This window comes from Pelophylax lessonae (assembly GCF_965119305.1).
Source record: "Pelophylax lessonae genome assembly, chromosome: 11".
NCBI lineage: Eukaryota > Metazoa > Chordata > Amphibia > Anura > Ranidae > Pelophylax > Pelophylax lessonae.
The window spans coordinates 235,225,372-235,246,666 of NC_138778.1; the positions used below are offsets into that span (position 1 = coordinate 235,225,372).

The 21,295-nt window shown below is 48.3% G+C and overlaps 1 protein-coding gene across 3 annotated transcripts in view; it reads right to left on the reverse strand.

Moving 5' to 3' along the window:
• RHBDL3 (rhomboid like 3) overlaps positions 1–21,295 on the reverse strand; it is a 45,410-nt gene that overhangs the window by 13,798 nt on the left and 10,317 nt on the right. For 2 of the 3 annotated variants that reach the window (XM_082272582.1, XM_082272581.1), the window contains 3 exons: positions 5,772–5,930; positions 1,616–1,840; positions 1,348–1,496 (listed from right to left, as the gene is read on the reverse strand). In XM_082272582.1, the coding sequence (XP_082128708.1) occupies positions 1,348–1,496; positions 1,616–1,840; positions 5,772–5,930 (533 nt within the window). The remainder of the gene's footprint in view (positions 1–1,347; positions 1,497–1,615; positions 1,841–5,771; positions 5,931–21,295) is intronic. The other variant, XM_082272583.1, reaches the window with a different exon arrangement.

Sequence of the window (21,295 nt, forward strand, 5' to 3'; positions counted from 1 at the left end):
CCCTCCCACCTAGTACATACTGTACTAGGTGGGAGGGCTTACTGAGGGGTCTGCACTGGGAGGGGGGCTTACTAAGTGGTCTGTACTGGGTGGGAGGGCTTACTGAGGGGTCTGTACAGGGAGGGGGGTTTAGTAAGTGGTCTGTACTAGGTGGGAGGGCTTACTGAGGGGTCTGTACTGGGGGGGGGGGCTTAGTAAGTGGTCTGTACTAGATGGGAGGGCTTACTGAGGGGTCTGTACTGGGAGGGGGGCTTACTAAGTGGTCTGTACTAGGTGGGAGGGCTTACTGTGGGGGTCTGTACTGGGAGGGGGGCTTACTGAGGGGTCTGTAGTGGGAGGGGGGCTTACTGAGGGGTCTGTATTAATTAAAGGATTAATTAGCTAATCAAAAAAACACTAAATTAAGCAAAAAAAATAAAATAATAAAATAAAAATAATCGTTAAATTAGTTGACGGATCGTAAGAATAATCGATAGATTCGTCGACAGACAAATTAATCGTTAGTTGCAGCCCTAATATATACCCCCTATACACATGTTCAGATGTCATGTCTGACATCAAACTTGTCCTCAAAAAAGCACTGGCAGTGGCAGCCCCTGCAGCATAAAAAATGCTTGGCTGGTGAGAAGCCATATGGGTGTGCCGAAGCAATTAAGAGAAATGATCTTTTCTCTATAGCGGTCACCCTGCTATGGAAGGGTTTTGTCACCCTGCCATAGCAGTCACTGCCAGTTAATCCTACACTACACTACGGTCCCTTTACACTTAACACTTTCCCTACAGAAACTAAATTTTTGAAGCTAACTTAAGTGTAAAGGAGCACTCTAACTACACTAGATATCCCTTTCCTCACACTAATAAATGCTAAATGACACTTTTAAAGTAAAATTAACAGAACTGCTTCCACTCTCTTCCATGTCCAGTATAACAATGCTGGGAATATGGCGGGGGCGATCTTATATACTGGGGGGCGTATTCACTAATGATTGGTCTAGGGACCCCCTAGTCACTCCAATCACATTCCTAGCATTCTCCTGCCCCCTCAATTGGCTTTTGCTAATGGTTCTGGTCCAATCACGGGCTTTTAAAGCCCATTTCCTGAAGCATTGAATTTTGGGCGGTTCTAGTTGCCGAATTCCGAACTTTTTGGGCAAAAAGTTCTAAATTCGGCCGAACCTCGAACACCCAATGTTCGGGCCGAACCGATGGTCGACCCAAACCGTTCGATCATCCCTACTGGTAGCATGACCTTGTTCTGAATGTTCTCCATTGACTACAACCCTCTGTCACTCAGTCACTACCTAATCCACTCATTAGGTGGATTCTTCTCCATGGTGTGGGACTCACCCTGCATGCATGAAGATGTAGCTGAGGTACCGCCAGGCCTGGGAGCGAAGCTGGGGGTGGTACATGAGAGGGTTCTTCAGATACTGGGGGTGGCTGGCCTGTAACACGAATCTGTCCAAAACCAGCCCATAGTACACAAAGATAGCCACCTGGAAGAAGAACATAATAGGAGATAATCAGACAATCAACAGAAGCCACAGTCCATAGTTCAGATTTGTACCTTATTAAAGCTTTGAACCTTGGCTAGTATTTGGCCATAAGGACTCACCTCCACAATGGTGATGGCAATCATGAACCATGGTGGCGGACAGCCCGTGTAATTGTCATAGAACCACTTCCTGTCAATCTCTCGGGGTAGCACCTCATAGGCCACATGGCGGATCAGCCTCTGCGTCAGACTTAGACCAGACTCCTCCAGAAGAGCCGTATTACACAAGTGTCTGTTCCCCTGCAGGATGGCACGGCGGAAACTGTTCGATCGCTTACTGCTAATCTGAGAAGAGAAAGCAAACATCAAACATGAGAGGGGTGCAAGGACCACCACCTACAACCTGTGCCTTCAGACTGCTTCCAGGAGGGAGCTTCTCCCTTCACCACCTACAACCTGTGCCCGGCTTCCTTCAGACTGCTTCCAGGAGGGAGCTTCTCCCTTCACCACCTACAACCTGTGCCCGGCTTCCTTCAGACTGCTTCCAGGAGGGAGCTTCTCCCTTCACCACCTACAACCTTTACTCAGCTTCATCTGTTGTGCGGTATTATACCAGAAAAATATGGAGAGCCGTACAAAAGCTGAACTCAGGCCTTCACCACCCCCACCCTCATATTATTTCAGTAATAAAACCCAAAGAGTGTGTCTAACACATGGACAATAGCCGGAGAGCAGAGGGAATATACACCAACCAAGTGCCGAGAACCCGATGTTCCAGGAGAGAGGAGACCAGACTACGGGAAGAAGGACAACTCATCTCAGAACATCTGCAGAAATCTCTGTCCTTTGTGATCTGCACTTTGTACCCCAACCCTCCGCGTCACCCTTTCCTCTCATCCCCAACCCTCCCTCTTACCCATCCTTCCATCCACATAACTTTTCTCACCTCAACCTACCTTAGGGTGACCACACTCTCTCATACCACCTTCCTTTGACCCCTCCACCCTTTGTCTCAGCCCCATCCTACATGTCCGCTCTTTTACTCCCACGCCATCCTCTTGCCCTACCTGTCACCCTCACTTCTATCCTTCCGCCCCCATCGCCCACCACTATCTCCAATCACCCTCTAACATTGCCACTCCACTTTCATCCCCCCTCCCAGACCTTCTACCTCTCCTCCATCTCATTCCACATCACTTCACCCCCTCCCAGACCTTCTACCCCTCCTCCATCTCACCCCACATCCTCTTCACCCCCTCCCAGACTTTCTACCCCTCCTCCATCTCACCCCACATCCCCTTCACCCCCTCCCAGACCTTCTACCCCTCCTCCATTTCACCTCACATCCCTTTACCCTCTCCCAGACCTTCTACCCCTCCTCCATTTCACCTCACATCCCTTTACCCCCTCCCAGACCTTCTACCCCTCCCGTTCTCACCCTACATCCCTTCAACCCCTCCCAGACCTTCTACCCCTCCTCCATCTCACTCCACATCACTTCACCCCCTCCCAGACCTTCTACCCCTCCTCTATCTCACTCCACATCACTTCACCCCCTCCCAGACCTTCTACCACTTCTCCATCTCACCCCACATCCCTTCACCCCCTCCCAGACCTTCTACCCCTCCTCCATTTCACCTCTCATCCCTTTACCCCCTCCCAGACCTTCTACCCATCCTCCATTTCACCTCACATCCCTTTACCCCCTCCCAGACCTTCTACCCCTCCCCGTTCTCACCCTACATCCCTTCACCCCCTCCCAGACCTTCTACCCCTCCTCCATTTCACCCCACATCCCTTCAACCCCTCCCAGACTTTCTACCCCTCTTCCATTTCACCCAAATCCCTTCACCCACCTCCCAGACCTTCTACCCCTCTTCCATTTCACCCCAAATCCATTCACTTCCTCCCAGACCTTCTACCCCTCCCCCATCTCACCCTACATCCCTTCACCCTCCTCCCAGACCTTCTAACCCTCCTCCAGCTCACCCCACATCCCTACACCCACCTCCCATACCTTCTACCCCTCCTCAGTCTCACCTCACATTCCTTCACCCCCTCCCAGACCTTCTACCCCTCCTCCATCTCACCCCACATCCCTTCACCCCCTCCCAGACCTTTTACCCTCCTTCATCTCACCCTAAATGCCTTCACCCCCTCCCAGACCTTCTACCCCTCCTCCATCTCACCCCACATCCCTTCACCCTCCTCCAGGCCTTCCACCCCCACACCTGTTCTTCTGACTTCCCTTCTCCTCTGATTCGACCCCCCCCCCCCCCTACTACTACTACCTTCCATCCTCCCACGCTCTCTCTCTCTCTCTCGGAGGATAAATGTGTTTTCCGGCTCATAAACTTGCAATGGAGGCGATGGCGTGCGGCTGTGACAGATATTTTATATCCACAAACACACAGTGACTACGGTGATAAAGACATCAGATCCAACATGTAGAGGATAGATGAAGGCCGGGTCCATCTGGTGTCTCCATAGGACCCGTGTACTGTGCCATGTCTGCATAGAAGACTGACCCGGATCATAGCGGACACAACATGAGGCTGCAGTGCTGCTGACCCCCCCTCTGTGTGTATGGAGGGACGGTACACAGCCTTCTAGGACGAGACTAAGGACTGTTCCATAAGAGTGACCAGCAAGCTTTGCTGAAGCTTTTAAAGAACCATTCAGCTCCAGTTTGTAAATGTTGAACACAGATCCTAATGGGAGTGCTGATTGCCACAGTAAACAAGCTGCTAGCAGGCTTCAGAACTTCTTAAAGCTAATTGAAAACCCGCTAGCAGCTTGTTTAACCACCTGCCTGCTGGGCGAGTCCTTTCCATCCTGCCCAGGCCAGTTTTCAGCTTTCAGCACTTCATACTTTGAATGACAATTGTGCGGTGTACCCACATCACAGTTTTATCATTTTTTACACACAGATAGAGCTTTCTTTTGGGGGTATTGAATCACCTCGGGGGTTTTTTTTTTTGGTAAACAAATGAAAAATTTATCTTTATGCTGATGATTGGTGAAATTCTGCTGTGGAAAATGTTCTATTTTCCTATTTTGAATGATATTGGATTGGATCCGACTTTATTATCTTTCAGAAAGAAACTAAAAAATAAAACAAACGTAAAAAAGACTAAAAATTTAAAAAAAAAAAAAAAGTTTTTCATAATTTGTTATAAAATGTTGCAAACAGGTAATTGTTCTCCTTCACTGATGTGCGCTGACGAGGCTGCACTGATGGGCACTGATAGGTGACACTAATGAGGAGGCACTGATTGGCAGCACTGGTGGGCACTGATAGGTAGCACATGTGGGCACTGATTGGCAGCACTGACTGGCAGCACTGGTGGACACTAGTGTGCAGAGATTGGCAGCACTGGTAGGCACTGACAGGCAGTACTGATGGGTACACTGGTAGCATTGGTGGGCACTGATTGGCAGTACTGGTGGACACTAATTGGCAGCACTGGTGGGCACTGATTGGCAGCACAGATCGGCAATGACTGGTAGCACTGGTGGGCACTGATTTGCAGCACTGGTAGGAACTGACAGGCAGCACTGGTGGGCACTAATAGGTGACACTGATGAGGAGGCACTGATTGGCAGCACTGGTGGGCACTGATAGGTAGCACAGGCGGGCACTGATAGGCAGCACTGGTGGGTAATGACTGGCAGCACTGATGGGCACTGATAGGCAACACTGGTGGGCAATGACTGGCAGCACTGATGGGCACTGTTGGGACTGCACTGATAATCAATGTAGATGTCTTTTTCACACAAGCCGGTTATTGGCTCTCCTCTCCTCAAAGGAGAAAAGGAATGCCGATACATCGTTATCAGCTGTCATTGGACACAATTGATCACGTGGTAAAGGGCTGCTGTGATTGGCTCTTTACCCCGATCTGTGATAAGCTATGTCCTAAGGACTCAGCGATCACAGAGTGTGCCACCTGGGTGCCTCAGGGGTGTGCGGGCAGCACGATCATGGAAGGATATCCATGGACATCCTCCCGGCAAAGTAGGCCCACATTGTAGCCATCTTTCAGCTATACTGTGGGTGGGAACTAGTTAAAAGGGCAATCGGCATTTCCATTAGGATCGGTGTTCAACATTTACAAACTGGAGCTAAATAGTATTTTAAAATCTTCAACAAAGCTCGCTGTTCACACCGCTCCTATGAAACAGGCCTTAGAGAAGAACCCATTACAGAAACAGTCGTCCATGCATGGCTCCATTTCCCAGCAGAGGTGGCAGTACTTTTCCTCTTGCCACTCACCAGGTTCACCACATCCCGGTAACGGATTCGGCCATCAGAGTTGCTGTTTGCCAGGGCCAGCAGGACATCCAGCTTGTGAGGGTCCAGCTCCGTGCCATGTTTCCGCAGAAGAGTCCAGAACTGCTGTGTGCTGATATAACCACTGCTACCTGCATCCATCTGGGGGCACAAGATGGGGTTAGTGAGCCAATGCCAAGTACCCATAGGTTGTATAGAAATTAAATACAGTGCCTTGCGAAAGTATTCGGCCCCCTTGAACTTTGCGACCTTTTGGCACATTTCAGGCTTCAAACATAAAGATATAAAACTGTAATTTTTTGTGAAGAATCAACAACAAGTGGGACACAATCATGAAGTGGAACAAAATTTATTGGATATTTCAAACTTTTTTAACAAATAAAAAACTGAAAAATTGGGCGTGCAAAATTATTCAGCTCCTTTACTTTCAGTGCAGCAAACTCTCTCCAGAAGTTCAGTGAGGATCTCTGAATGATCCAATGTTGACCTAAATGACTAATGATGATAAATAGAATCCACCTGTGTGTAATCAAGTCTCCGTATAAATGCACCTGCACTGTGATAGTCTCAGAGGTCCGTTTAAAGCGCAGAGAGCATCATGAAGAACGAGGAACACACCAGGCAGGTCCGAGATACTGTTGTGGAGAAGTTTAAAGCCGGATTTGGATACAAAAAGATTTCCCAAGCTTTAAACATCCCAAGGAGCACTGTGCAAGCGATAATATTGAAATGGAAGGAGTATCAGACCACTGCAAATCTACGAAGACCTGGCCGTCCCTCTAAACTTTCAGCTCATACAAGGAGAAGACTGATCAGAGATGCAGCCAAGAGGCCCATGATCACTCTGGATGAACTGCAGAGATCTACAGCTGAGGTGGGAGACTCTGTCCATAGGACAACAATCAGTCGTATACTGCACAAATCTGCCCTTTATGGAAGAGTGGCAAGAAGAAAGACATTTCTTAAAGATATCCATAAAAAGTGTCCTTTAAAGTTTCCCACAAGCCACCTGGGAGACACCAAACATGTGGAAGAAGGAGCTCTGCTCAGATGAAACCAAAATCAAACTTTTTGGCAACAATGCAAAACGTTATGTTTGGCATAAAAGCAACACAGCTCATCACCCTGAACACACCATCCCCCACTGTCACACATGGTGGTGGCAGCATCATGGTTTGGGCCTGCTTTTCTTCAGCAGGGACAGGGAAGATGGTTAAAATTGATGGGAAGATGGATGGAGCCAAATACAGGACCATTCTGGAAGAAAACCTGATGGAGTCTGCAAAAGACCTGAGACTGGGACGGAGATTTGTCTTCCAACAAGACAATGATCCAAAACATAAAGCAAAATCTACAATGGAATGGTTTACAAATAAACATATCCAGGTGTTAGAATGGCCAAGTCAAAGTCCAGACCTGAATCCAATGGAGAATCTGTGGAAAGAACTGAAAACTGCTGTTCACAAACGCTCTCCATCCAACCTCACTGAGCTCGAGCTGTTTTTCAAGGAGGAATGGGCAAAAATTTCAGTCTCTCGATGTGCAAAACTGATAGAGACATACCCCAAGCGACTTACAGCTGTAATCGCAGCAAAAGGTGGCGCTACAAAGTATTAACTTAAGGGGGCTGAATAATTTTGCACGCCCAATTTTTCAGTTTTTTATTTGTTAAAAAAGTTTGAAATATCCAATAAATTTCCTTCCACTTCATGATTGTGTCCCACTTGTTGTTGATTCTTCACCAAAAATTACAGTTTTATATCTTTATGTTTGAAGCCTGAAATGTGGCAAAAGGTCGAAAAGTTCAAGGGTGCTGAATACTTTTGCAAGGCACTGTATATACACATTGACTGTGCAGAGAAACACTGAACCACGCTCATAGGTTCTATAGATGACTGGATACACAGGGGTTAGCTGGGGCAGTTACAGGCCAGAAACCCGGGCAGGTGGTCACATCTCAGATCAATACACAGAATATACATTTCAAGTAAATCTGCACAGACACCAGCAGGTGTAATATACCCTCTGGGGGGGGGGGGGGGGTAACCTCTGCGATGCCCCCATTTATCAGAGACTAGGAATGAGAGATTAGAGTGAATTACCCTCCAGGGTCACTCGGCCAGGCAGGGCGCATGATCTGGCCGCCATGGTTTGGAGGACTGTGCACCCCCCCTGTGTCTCTGCATTCCTCAATAAGGCCGACAGAGAGTTGTGAAAGTCCCCCATCCCCATACATTTCACTGACAAAGAAATCATTGTCTGCCCCTGGACTCCAGCTGGGCCAGCCTGGTGAAGAGCCTAGACAAGGGGATCCCAGATGGCGGTGGGCACGCCGCGGCCGCAGTATGACCCATAATCCTCTTATGGGAAGGAGAGAGGAGAAATAGCTTTAATCTGGGCACAATGGGCCTTTGTGGGGGTGACAAAAGCCGGCCACAGTCCCTGTGTATGGAGCGCAGGGCGGCAGCTGCAGCACAAAACACACCGAATCTCTGTTTACAATCACTTCTCGTCTGGTGTCATTAATCTGGAACATTACCAAAGCAGGGAGGCTGTGAGGCCATTCAACTGCTGCATTCAATGTGAGGGTCCACCTGAAACTGCAATACCAGTGCTGGCTCACAGAGCCTGGGAAAGGCATTCCCATCCCGTGTATCACTCTTCCCTGGCAGTATACTCCTGTCCCCGAAATCCCCCATCCTACAATACCGGCACCATCCAAATCCAAAAATTAAATACCAGTGTTGGCTCTGAGAGCCTGGGAAAAGCATGGCCGTCCCGTGTATGGCTCTTCCCTGGCTATATACTCCTGTCCCCGAAATCCCCCATCCTACAACACCGGCACCATCCAAATCCAAAACTGAAATACCAGTGCTGGCTCCGAGAGCCTGGGAAAGGCATGGCCGTCCCGTGTATCACTCTTCCCTGGCAGTATACTCCTGTCCCCGAAATCCCCCGTCCTACAGCACCATCCAAATCCTAAACTTAAATACCAGTGCTGGCTCTGAGAGCCTGGGAAAGGCATAGCCGTCCCTTGAATCACTTTTCCCTGGCTGTATACTCCTGTCCCCGAAATCCCCCGTCCTACAACACCGGCACCATCCAAATCCAAAACTTAAATACCAGTGCTGGCTCCATAAGCCCTTGGAAAGGCATGGCCGTCCCATGTATGGCTCTTCCTTGGCCACTCCTAAACCTTGGGAAATGTAGCCTTATGCCTCGTACACACGTAACGATCGTCGGCCGACCGATCGGCCGTCTTTTGTCCAGGGCTGTCGTGTCCGCTGAAAAGTGCAAAAGACTGCACATGAATTTTGTCGGCCAACAACAGCCGACTGCAGAAGTGATGTCATGTGATGGTTAACTTTCCCTGTCTTTTTTCTTCTCTGAGCATGCCCAGTCTTGCAAATCTGCTGATTGTCGGCCGAATTCTGTACTGACTGGCGAACAGTCGGCCGTTCTGGTGTTGGCCAACAAAAATTTTAATGCCTGCACGACAGATTCTTTTCGGCCCGAAAGTGCGCTGTCGGCAGCATCATACTAACAAGCCGACAATCGGCAGAACGGTCGTCGGCCGAATATTTACGGCCGACAATCGGTACGTGTGTACGGGGCTTAAGTTTCCTGTTTTTAGCTGACAGGTGTGGCACCTGGTGTGGTCTTCTGATGCGTAGTCCATCTGCTTCAAGGTTGGATGTGGGGTGCATTTGAAGAAGATAGGCACTAAGCCAAGTTTGTGGACACCTTCCCCACGCACCCCGCTAACCTAAGGTAGGTGGCATATAGGATTTTCATGGTTCCCATATGTTACGGAATTTCCTATCATTTTATCTAGCAGTCATTTTTTCAGGAATCATAACTCGGGAGACTCGTTGTTTGACCTTCACCCTAGGGACAATCTGTGTTCTCCATGCTCCAGCTATTACCCTTTACATTGCTGGAGGGACAGACATAGCGAAGTTAAATTAAGTGTTTGTGCGCTTCTCTAGTAGCTTCTTCAAAAGGACCACATAGGGGTCTTTGCAGAATGATATTCCAGTGACTGTGCAGAGCCATTGATAAGTCCTGATCCAGAACCATTTCATTTTCAAACAATTCCACCAAATGTGTTGAAAAGAGAAACCCATTTGGCAATTTCCGAAACACTTTGAGGAGTCGGAATCTTATGAAAAATCTTCAGAGGGACTAAATGCCAACTAAGAAGAATATTATAGATTGCCTCCACAGCCAACATTTGAACAGAGCTCTTTGTGGTATTGATCCACATCCGGGTCCAGTCCTCCTCCATCCAGGCAGCTCTCAAGTCATTATCCCCCCTGACAGGTGTAGGAAGGTGGGGGGTCGCAGACGATGTGGACAAAAGTAAGAAGAGGTGGACCCATTGTTTACTCAGGAAGGCTCCTCAAAGGCCATGGATGAAGAAAGGTCAGCAGATATTTTATTCTTCAGACGTACTTATCGCCAGGGCTTTTTTTCACAGAGAATAGGTGCCGGAACTCCCCCTTTTCAAGTCACCCCTTGTCTCCGCCCCTACCCACCTCCGAGCACTGTTTCTTGGTTCCACCCCCTACCCACCTCTGAAGACCACCCCTTTTAGATAATACAGTAACATTTGTGGTACTAACTAATTTGTATTGAGCTTGTTCATGATAACAAGAAAAGCAGTAGAATAGATCCCCTGCAGCCAGCAACAATGGATCACCCACAACAAAACACCCCCTCCGTAGCAGCAACAACAGATCTCCTCGCAGCCAGCATCAGCAGACCCTCTGGAAGAATAGATTTCCCCCCCCCCCCCAGCAACAATGGACCACCTACAAGAAAATAACACCCCCTTCCTCAGCAACAATAGACCCCCGGAAGCAACAAAAGACCTCTTCCTCAACAGTAGATATCTCCCAGAAATGACTGACCCCCCAGCAACATAAGACCCACCCTTAGCAACAATAGATCCCCTGCCAGCAACAACAGATCTCCCCAGCAATAGACCCCCCTGCAATAATAGATTCCCTCCAGTGACAATAGATCTCCAGCAACCAGAATCAACAGACCCTGCAGCACACCTCCAGCACCCCTTGCCATTTCATACATTCAGTCCTGGAGATGCCGGAACTGCGTTCCCCCACGTTCCCGCTGAAAAAAAGCCCTGAGAGGGACTAAATGCCAACTAAGAAGAATATTATAGATTGCCTCCACAGCCAACATTTGAACAGAGCTCTTTGTGGTATTGATCCACATCCGGGTCCAGTCCTCCTCCATCCAGGCACCTCTCAAGTCATTATCCCCCCTGACAGGTGTAGGAAGGTGGGGGGTCGTAGGCGATGTGGACAAAAGTAAGAAGATGTGGACCCATTGTTTACTCAGGAAGGCTCCTCAAAGGCCATGGATGAAGAAAGGTCAGCAGATATTTTATTCTTCAGACTTACTTATTGCCCACCTTTATGTGTCAGACAAATCAGGGACAGATAGAGCTTCAGTCCTCGGAACTCCTTTTGGGGAGATTTTGTATTGCTTCCTGCCCTGACAGATCTCCGACAGGATCACCAACTAAATCCATTCTCTATGGTGTGAGAACATTGGTGACGATACTTTTATTGCTCTCTGCGCCTCCCAGAGATTTGCGGTGAAATCCTTGCCTCCTACTTTTGTGTCGCAAGGACCAGAGGTCAGGACAAATCTCTCCGGCACGGTCCCAGACAAACAAAAGCCTGACCTCACAATTCTAATTTGGTGTCAGGCTTTAATATAGTGACATACAGGTGACACTCCCTCTACACTGGGGGTGTCACATGCCTGCTGTAGGGGTGCAGTTCTGGGCATTTATTACAGGAAAGCCCAATAAAGAAAGAGGCACCAACAGAGTTCATCAATGACTGCGGCTGTGCTCCTACCTGGTAGAGGAGGAAACCTGCACTGCTACTGGGCCTTAGGGCCATATTAAGCGGTGTTATTATGGGATGACTAAAGTGATCCCAGATTACAATCTCTTGTACTGTCTGCTATACAAAGAATGGAGGGATCACAGATGTAGAGAGGATTTATATAACGGGATAATGTCTACTCACAGCAGACAGCCTGGGGGGTGGGGGGGTCCCGTCTTTGGGATATGGCGGATGTTCTGGGATCAGACAGCAGATATGATTATCGTGTCTGTAAACATCTAACCTCCCTTTCCCCACATTGCACGAATGTCCATACACTACTGGCCGATGATTAATGTATCAAATACTATAAACCATTCAATTCTGTCACATCGATCGATATAAAACCTCAGATATGTCTTCCCATAATGCCCATCTCTGACCTACAATGGAGTTCCTCTAACGTAGGAGGCTGGAGGATCTCTATGGGAAAACTGCGCACTGCGGTATTCAGGAAATGATGGTCCAGTAGTGCGCCTGACCACATCTGATCTGCAGGACGGGGAGAAGAAATATACGATTGTCTGATGAGCCCACCTGGAGGTCCCGGCGGATTCTGTCACAGCCATAAACAGGAAGCACTCCATCATTTATTCCCAGGAAAATATCCTAGAATCATCTTTCAGGAATTAGAACATTACATGTTATCAGTGGTGAGAAAGTCCTCCAAGTTTATTTAGATGTTCCCTTTACAGATAAACTCCACTGACTTTGTAGAGGATGAAAATATTCTTTGGAAGAGTGTGTGAAGGCATATACAGTGCCCTGCAAAAGTATTCGGCCCCCTTGAACTTTGCGACCTTTTGCCACATTTCAGGCTTCAAACATAAAGATATAAAACTGTAATTTTTTGTGAAGAATCAACAACAAGTGGGACACAATCATGAAGTGGAACGAAATTTATTGGATATTTCAAACTTTGTTAACAAATAAAGAACTGAAAAATTGGGCGTGCAAAATTATTCAGCCCCTTTACTTTCAGTGCAGCAAACTCTCTCCAGAAGTTCAGTGAGGATCTCTGAATGATCCAATGTTGACCTAAATGACTAATGATGATAAATAGAATCCACCTGTGTGTAATCAAATCTCCGTATAAATGCACCTGCACTGTGATAGTCTCAGAGGTCCGTTTAAAGCGCAGAGAGCATCATGAAGAACAAGGAACACACCAGGCAGGTCCGAGATACTGTTGTGGAGAAGTTTAAAGCCGGATTTGGATACAAAAAGATTTCCCAAGCTTTAAACATCCCAAGGAGCTCTGTGCAAGCGATAATATTGAAATGGAAGGAGTATCAGACCACTGCAAATCTACGAAGACCTGGCCGTCCCTCTAAACTTTCAGCTCATACAAGGAGAAGACTGATCAGAGATGCAGCCAAGAGGCCCATGATCACTCTGGATGAACTGCAGAGATCTACAGCTGAGGTGGGAGACTCTGTCCATAGGACAACAATCAGTCGTATACTGCACAAATCTGCCCTTTATGGAAGAGTGGCAAGAAGAAAGACATTTCTTAAAGATATCCATAAAAAGTGTTGTTTAAAGTTTGCCACAAGCCACCTGGGAGACACCAAACATGTGGAAGAAGGGGCTCTGCTCAGATGAAACCAAAATCAAACTTTTTGGCAACAATGCAAAACGTTATGTTTGGCGTAAAAGCAACACAGCTCATCACCCTGAACACACCATCCCCACTGTCACACATGGTGGTGGCAGCATCATGGTTTGGGCTGCTTTTCTTCAGCAGGGACAGGGAAGATGGTTAAAATTGATGGGAAGATGGATGGAGCCAAATACAGGACCATTCTGGAAGAAAACCTGATGGAGTCTGCAAAAGACCTGAGACTGGGACGGAGATTTGTCTTCCAACAAGACAATGATCCAAAACATAAAGCAAAATCTACAATGGAATGGTTCACAAATAAACATATCCAGGTGTTAGAATGGCCAAGTCAAAGTCCAGACCTGAATCCAATCGAGAATCTGTGGAAAGAACTGAAAACTGTTGTTCACAAACGCTCTCCATCCAACCTCACTGAGCTCCAGCTGTTTTGCAAGGAGGAATGGGCAAAAATTTCAGTCTCTTGATGTGCAAAACTGATAGAGACATACCCCAAGCGACTTACAGCTGTAATCGCAGCAAAAGGTGGCGCTACAAAGTATTAACTTAAGGGGGCTGAATAATTTTGCACGCCCAATTTTTCAGTTTTTTATTTGTTAAAAAAGTTTGAAATATCCAATAAATTTCGTTCCACTTCATGATTGTGTCCCACTTGTTGTTGATTCTTCACAAAAAATTACAGTTTTATATCTTTATGTTTGAAGCCTGAAATGTGGCAAAAGGTCGGAAAGTTCAAGGGGGCCGAATACTTTCGCAAGGCACTGTATCATGGTGGAAGAGTGTGTGAAGGCATATATTATGGGAACCACCTTTAAATGGTTGTGTTCAGGTACAATCCATCCTCACTGCCACAGATCTACTCAACGTATGACTGAATTGTGTGAGAATTTTGGGCCTGTCACTTTTCCCAACTTATCTCTTTTAGGATGGTCACAGTATCTTTATTACTGACGAGTTGCTCTAAGGACGGGCACAGCAACACTATTCCCAATTTCTCCTTCAGAAAAAAACATTACTATTCCATATTCTTCACTCTCAGGACAGGCACAGCACCATCGTTCCCAACTCTTCGCTCTCAGGATGAGCATAACCATTACTGATCACAACTCTTCGCTCTCAGGATGGGCACAACCATCACTATTCAAGGCTCTTCGCTCTCAGGATAGACATGACATTCACAACTCTTCACTCTCTGGGTGGGCATAACAATCACTACTCCTGACTCCTCGATCTCAGGGTGGGAACAACCTCATTATTCCCAACTCCTTCGCTTTCAGGATAGGCAGGCCATTACTATTCCCGACTCCTCGCTCTCAGGATAAGCATGACATCACTATTCTCGACTCCTCACTCTCAGGATGGGCGCAACATAACTATTCCCACCTCCTCACTCTCAGAATGGGAGCAATATCTCTTTTTTCTGACTCCTCACTCTCAAGAAAGGCACAACATCACTATTCCTGACTCCTCGTTCTCAGAATGGGAACAATTTTTCTATTTCTGACTCCTCACTCTCAGGATGGGAACAACATCTCTATTCCCAACTCTTCACTGCCAGGATAGCAGGATAGGCACGACATCCCTATTCTGACTCTTCGCTCTCAGGATAGGCATGACATCACTGTTCCTGACTCCTCGCTCTCAGGATGGAAAGGACATCGCTATTCCTGACTTCTCGCTTTCAGGATAGCAGGATAGGCACAACATCACTATTCCTGACTCCTCATTCTCAGAGTAGGAACTCCTCACTATCAGGACAGACACAGAATCACTATTCCTGACTCCTCACTATCAGGACACAACAGAATCCCTATTCCTGACTCCTCACTATTGGGACACACACAGAATCACTATTCCTGACTCCTCACTATCAGGACACACACAGAATCACTATTCCTGACTCCTCACTATCAGGACGCACACAGAATCGCTATTCCTGACTCCTCACTATTGGGACACACACAGAATCACTATTCCTGACTCCTCACTATTGGGACACACACAGAATCGCTATTCCTGACTCCTCACTATTGGGACACACACAGAATCACTATTCCTGACTCCTCACTATTGGGACACACACAGAATCGCTATTCCTGACTCCTCACTATTGGGACACACACAGAATCACTTTTCCTGACTCCTCACTATCAGGACACACACAGAATCACTATTTCTGACTCCTCACTATCAGGACAGACACAGAATCACTATTCCTGACTCCTCACTATCAGGACGCACACAGAATCGCTATTCCTGACTCCTCACTATTGGGACACACACAGAATCACTATTCCTGACTCCTCACTATTGGGACACACACAGAATCACTATTCCTGACTCCTCACTATTGGGACAGACACGGGATCACTATTCCTGATCTTGACTCTTAGGAAGGACTATGTCAGAATGGACACATGGTCTCTATTCCCAACAATTACCCCTGCACCAATACATTACATGCTTTTTTTTTTTGCTTTACACATATATGGAACAAAATATTAGGCACCACAGCCATAACTTTGCGGTTTACCTGCAGCACATGGCCTGAGGTGTACAGATGATTGCAGGGAAGAAGATTACATTCTCAGCTGCTCATGTACAGCGACTCGTACTCAAATCTCAGACTTCATCAGGTGATATCTTCATGTGTGGTGAAACATCTATGCACAGCAGCCTGACCTCCCACACAGCAATGGAGCGCAGAATAGGAAAACTCATACATACAGTGCCTTGCGAAAGTATTTGGCCCCCTTGAACTTTTTGACCTTTTGCCACATTTCAGGCTTCAAACATAAAGATATAAAACTGTAATTTTTTGTGAAGAATCACCAACAAGTGGGACACAATCATGAAGTGGAATGGAATTTATTGGATATTGCAAACTTTTTTAACAAATAAAAAACTGAAAAATTGGGCGTGCAAAATTTCTCAGCCCCCTTAAGTTAATACTTTGTAGCGCCACCTTTTGCTGCGATTACAGCTGTAAGTGGCTTGGGGTATGTCTCTATCAGTTTTGCACATCGAGAGACTGAAATTTTTACCCATTCCTCCTTGCAAAACAGCTGGAGCTCAGTGAGGTTGGATGGAGAGCGTTTGTGAACAGCAGTTTTCAGTTCTTTCCACAGATTCTAGATTGGATTGAGGTTTGGACTTTGACTTGGCCATTCTAACACCTGGATATGTTTATTTGTGAACCATTCCATTGTAGATTTTGCTTTATGTTTTGGATCATTGTCTTGTTGGAAGACAAATCTCCGTCCCAGTCTCAGGTCTTTTGCAGACTCCATCAGGTTTTCTTCCAGAATGGTCCTGTATTTGGCTCCATCCATCTTCCCATCAATTTTAACCATCTTCCCTGTCCCTGCTGAAGAAAAGCAGGCCCAAACCATGATGCTGCCACCACCATGTATGACAGTGGGGGATGGTGTGTTCAGGGTGATGAGCTGTGTTGCTTTTACGCCAAACATAACGTTTTACATTGTTGCCAAAAAGTTTGATTTTGGTTTCATCTGACCAGAGCCCCTTCTTCCACATAACAAACAAACAAAGAGCTGGGGGGGGGGGGGCACACCCTGAACATGCATTTCTAAAGCTGGTGCACATGCAAAATAAATGACTATCAAATATAAAGGCAAAAAATGGGGATTTAGTCCCACCATATGGCCATATCATGCTCAAGCCCACCACTACGTCAAAGTACCCCATTGTCAGTGGGTCCTACATAAAATCCATATCCATAAAAAGAAGGATGAATCAAACCTCTCACCATTGGAGATGCTTACTCCTTACTGGGAGAGATGTGCAACTGCATTATAAGGGACTCCTCCTATATCTGCTTGCTAGTGGACACTGATAGAGTACAGGTGTGGGAGGGTGGGGTGCTCAACCCCAGAAGTGTGGTCAGACCGAATACATAAACAAAGAGCTGGGGGGGCACACCCTGAACATGCACCTTCTTCCACATGTTTGGTGTCTCCCAGGTGGCTTGTGGCAAACTTTAAACGACACTTTTTATGGATATCTTTAAGAAATGGCTTTCTTCTTGCCACTCTTCCATAAAGGGCAGATTTGTGCAGTATACGACTGATTGTTGTCCTATGGACAGAGTCTCCCACCTCAGCTGTAGATCTCTGCAGTTCATCCAGAGTGATCATGGGCCTCTTGGCTGCATCTCTGATCAGTCTTCTCCTTGTATGAGCTGAAAGTTTAGAGGGACGGCCAGGTCTTCGTAGATTTCCAGTGGTCTGATACTCCTTCCATTTCAATATTATCGCTTGCACAGTGCTCCTTGGGATGTTTAAAGCTTGGGAAATCTTTTTGTATCCAAATCCGGCTTTAAACTTCTCCACAACAGTATCTCGGACCTGCCTGGTGTGTTCCTTGTTCTTCATGATGCTCTCTGCGCTTTAAACGGACCTCTGAGACTATCACAGTGCAGGTGCATTTATACGGAGACTTGATTACACACAGGTGGATTCTATTTATCATCATTAGTCATTTAGGTCAACATTGGATCATTCAGAGATCCTCACTGAACTTCTGGAGAGAGTTTGCTGCACTGAAAGTAAAGGGGCTGAATAATTTTGCACGCCCAATTTTTCAGTTTTTTATTTGTTAACAAAGTTTGAAATATCCAATAAATTTCATTCCACTTCATGATTGTGTCCCACTTGTTGTTGATTCTTCACAAAAAATTACAGTTTTATTTCTTTATGTTTGAAGCCTGAAATGTGGCAAAAGGTCGCAAAGTTCAAGGGGGCCAAATACTTTCACAAGGCACTGTATGTCTATATGAGATGTACAGTATATAAACATGTGCAGAGGGTCTATACTAGACTCACTAAATATACCGACATATTAAAAACATACTTTTAGTTGGATTGCCCTTTGCTGTGCAACTGCTTCACTGACCCTTCATTCTCCTCACTATACCCCGTCATTTCCACAGTTCTCCTCCCACTCTATCATCTTTAAGGTTCTCTCCCCACCCTGTCATTTCCAGGGTCCTCCTCCAACCCTGTCATCTCTAGGGTCCTCTCCCCACCCTGGCATCTCAAAGGTCCTCCTCCCCACCCTGTTGTCTCCAGAGTCCTCTCCCCACCATGTCATCTCCAGGGTCCTCTCCCCACCCCATTATCTCAAGGGTCCTCTCCCCAATCTATCATCTCCAGGGTCCTCTTCCCACCCTGTCATCTCCAGGGTCCTCTCCCCTCCCTGTCATCTCCAGGGTCCTCTCCCCACCCTGTCATCTCCAGGGTCCTCTCCCCACCCTATTATCTCCAGGGTCCTCTCCCCACCCTGTCACCTTCAGGGTCCTCTCCCCACTCTATCATTCCAAAGGGGCCTCTCCCAAATCTATCATCTCCAGGGTCCTCCCCAGACCCTGTCATCTCCCGGGTCCTCCCCCCACCCTGTTACTTTCAAGGTCCTCTCCCCACTCTATCATCTCCAGAGTCCTCTCCCACTCTATCATCTTCAAGGGCCTCTCTCTACCTGTCACCTCCTGGATCCTCTCCCAGCTCCATACCCTTTAGGATCCTTCCCCCACTTTGTCATCTCCAGGGTCCTCCTCCCTACCCTGTCATCTCAAGAGTCCTATCCCTACTCTGTTGTCTCCAGGGTAATCTCCCCACCCTGTTGTCTCCAGGTTACTCTCCCCCACCCTGCCTTCTCCTGGGTTCTCTCCCCACTCTGCCTTCTCCTGGGTCCTCTCCCCACTCTGCCTTCTCCTGGGTCCTCTCCCCACTCTGCCTTCTCCTGGGTCCTCTCCCCACTCTGCCTTCTCCTGGGTCCTCTCCCCACTCTGCCTTCTCCTGGGTCCTCTCCCCACTCTGCCTTCTCCTGGGTCCTCTCCCCACTCTGCCTTCTCCTGGGTCCTCTCCCCACTCTGCCTTCTCCTGGGTCCTCTCCCCACTCTGTCATCTCCTGGGTTCTCTCCCCACCCTATCATTCCCAGGGTCCTTCCCCCACCTTGTCATCTCTAGGGTCCTACGCCCACATAGTCATCTCCATGGTCCTATGCCCACTTTGTCATCTTCAGGGTCCTATCACCACCATGTCACCTCCAGGGTTCTCTTCCCACCCTGTCATCTCAAAGGTCCTCTCCCCAACATGTCACTTCCTGGATCCTCTCCCCATCCTGTCATTTTCAGGGTCCTACCCCCATCCTGTCATCTCCAGTGTCCTCTCCCTACCCTGACATCTCCAGGGTCCCCTCTACACCCTGACATATCCAGGGTCCCCTCCCCACAATGTCATCCCCAGAGTCCTTTCCCCATACTGTCATCTCCAGGATCCTCTCCCCACCCTGTCAACACCAGGGTCCCCTCCCCACTCTGTAGTCCTCAGGGTCCTCTCGTCACTTTGTCGTCTCCAGGTTCCCCTCCCCACCCTGATGTCTCCAAGGTCCTCTCCCCACCCTGTCATCTCCAGGGTCCTCTCCCCACCCTGTCATCTCCAGGGTCCTCTCCCCAATCTATCATCTCTAGGTTCCTCTTCCCACCCTGTCACCTTCAGGGTCCTCTCCTCACTCTATCATTCCAAAGGGGCCTCTCCCAAATTTATCATCTCCAGGGTCCTCCCCCAGACCCTGTCATCTCCAGGGTCCTCCCCCCACCCTGTTACCTTCAAGGTCCTCTCCCCAATCTATCATCTGCAGAGTCCTCTCCCACTCTATGATCTTCAAGGGCCTCTCTCTACCTGTCACCTCCTGGATCCTCTCCCAGCTCCATACCCTTTAGGATCCTTCCCCCACTTTGTCATCTCCAGGGTCCTATCCCCACCCTGTCATCTCCAGGGTCCTATCCCCATCCTGTCATCTCCAGGGTCCTACTTCCACCCTGTCATCTCCAGGGTCCTACCCCTACCCTGTCATCTCCAGGGTCCTACCCCCACCCTGTCATTTCCAGGGTCCTACCCCCACCCTGTCATCTCCAGGGTCCTCCTCCCTACCCTGTCATCTCCAGGGTCCTACCCCCACATTGTTGTCTCAAGAGTCCTATCCCTACTCTGTTGTCTCCAGGGTACTCTCTCCCACCCTGCCTTCTCCAGGGTTCTCTCCCCACCCTGCCTTCTCCAGGGTTCTCTCCCCACCCTGCCTTCTCCAGGGTTCTCTCCCCACCCTGCCTTCTCCAGGGTTCTCTCCCCACCCTGCCTTCTCCAGGGTTCTCTCCCCACCCTGCCTTCTCCAGGGTTCTCTCCCCACTCTGCCTTCTCCAGGGTTCTCTCCCCACCCTGCCTTCTCCTGGGTTCTCTCCCCACCCTGCCTTCTCCTGGGTTCTCTCCCCACTCTGCCTTCTCCTGGGTTCTCTCCCACCCTATCATTCCCAGGGTCCTACCCCCACTTTGTCATCTCTAGGGTCCTACCCCCACATAGTCATCTCCATGGTCCTACCCCCACTTTGTCATCTTCAGGGTCCTATCACCACCATGTCACCTCCAGGGTCCTCTTCCCACCCTGTCATCTCAAAGGTCCTCTCCCCAACATGTCACTTCCTGGATCCTCTCCCCATCCTGTCATTTTCAGGGTCCTACCCCCATCCTGTCATCTCCAGGGTCCTTTCCCCACCCTGTCATCTCCAGGGTCCTACTCCCACCCTGTTGTCTTCAGTGTCCTCTCCCTACCCTGACAACTCCAGGGTCCCCTCTCCACCCTGACATCTCGAGGGTCCCCTCCCCACAATGTCATCCCCAGAGTCCTTTCCCCATACTGTCATCTCCAGGATCCTCTTCCCACCCTGTCAACACCAGGAGGGTCCCCTCCCCACTCTGTAGTCCTCAGGGTCCTCTCGCCACTCTGTCATCTCCAGGGTCCCCTCCCCACCCTGCCATCTCTAGGGTCCTCTCACCACTCTTTCATTTCCAAGGTCCTCTCCCCACCCTGTCATCTCCAGGATCCTGTCCCCACGCTGCCATCTCCAAGGTCCCCTCCAGGTTCCTTTCCCCACACTGTCACCTCCATA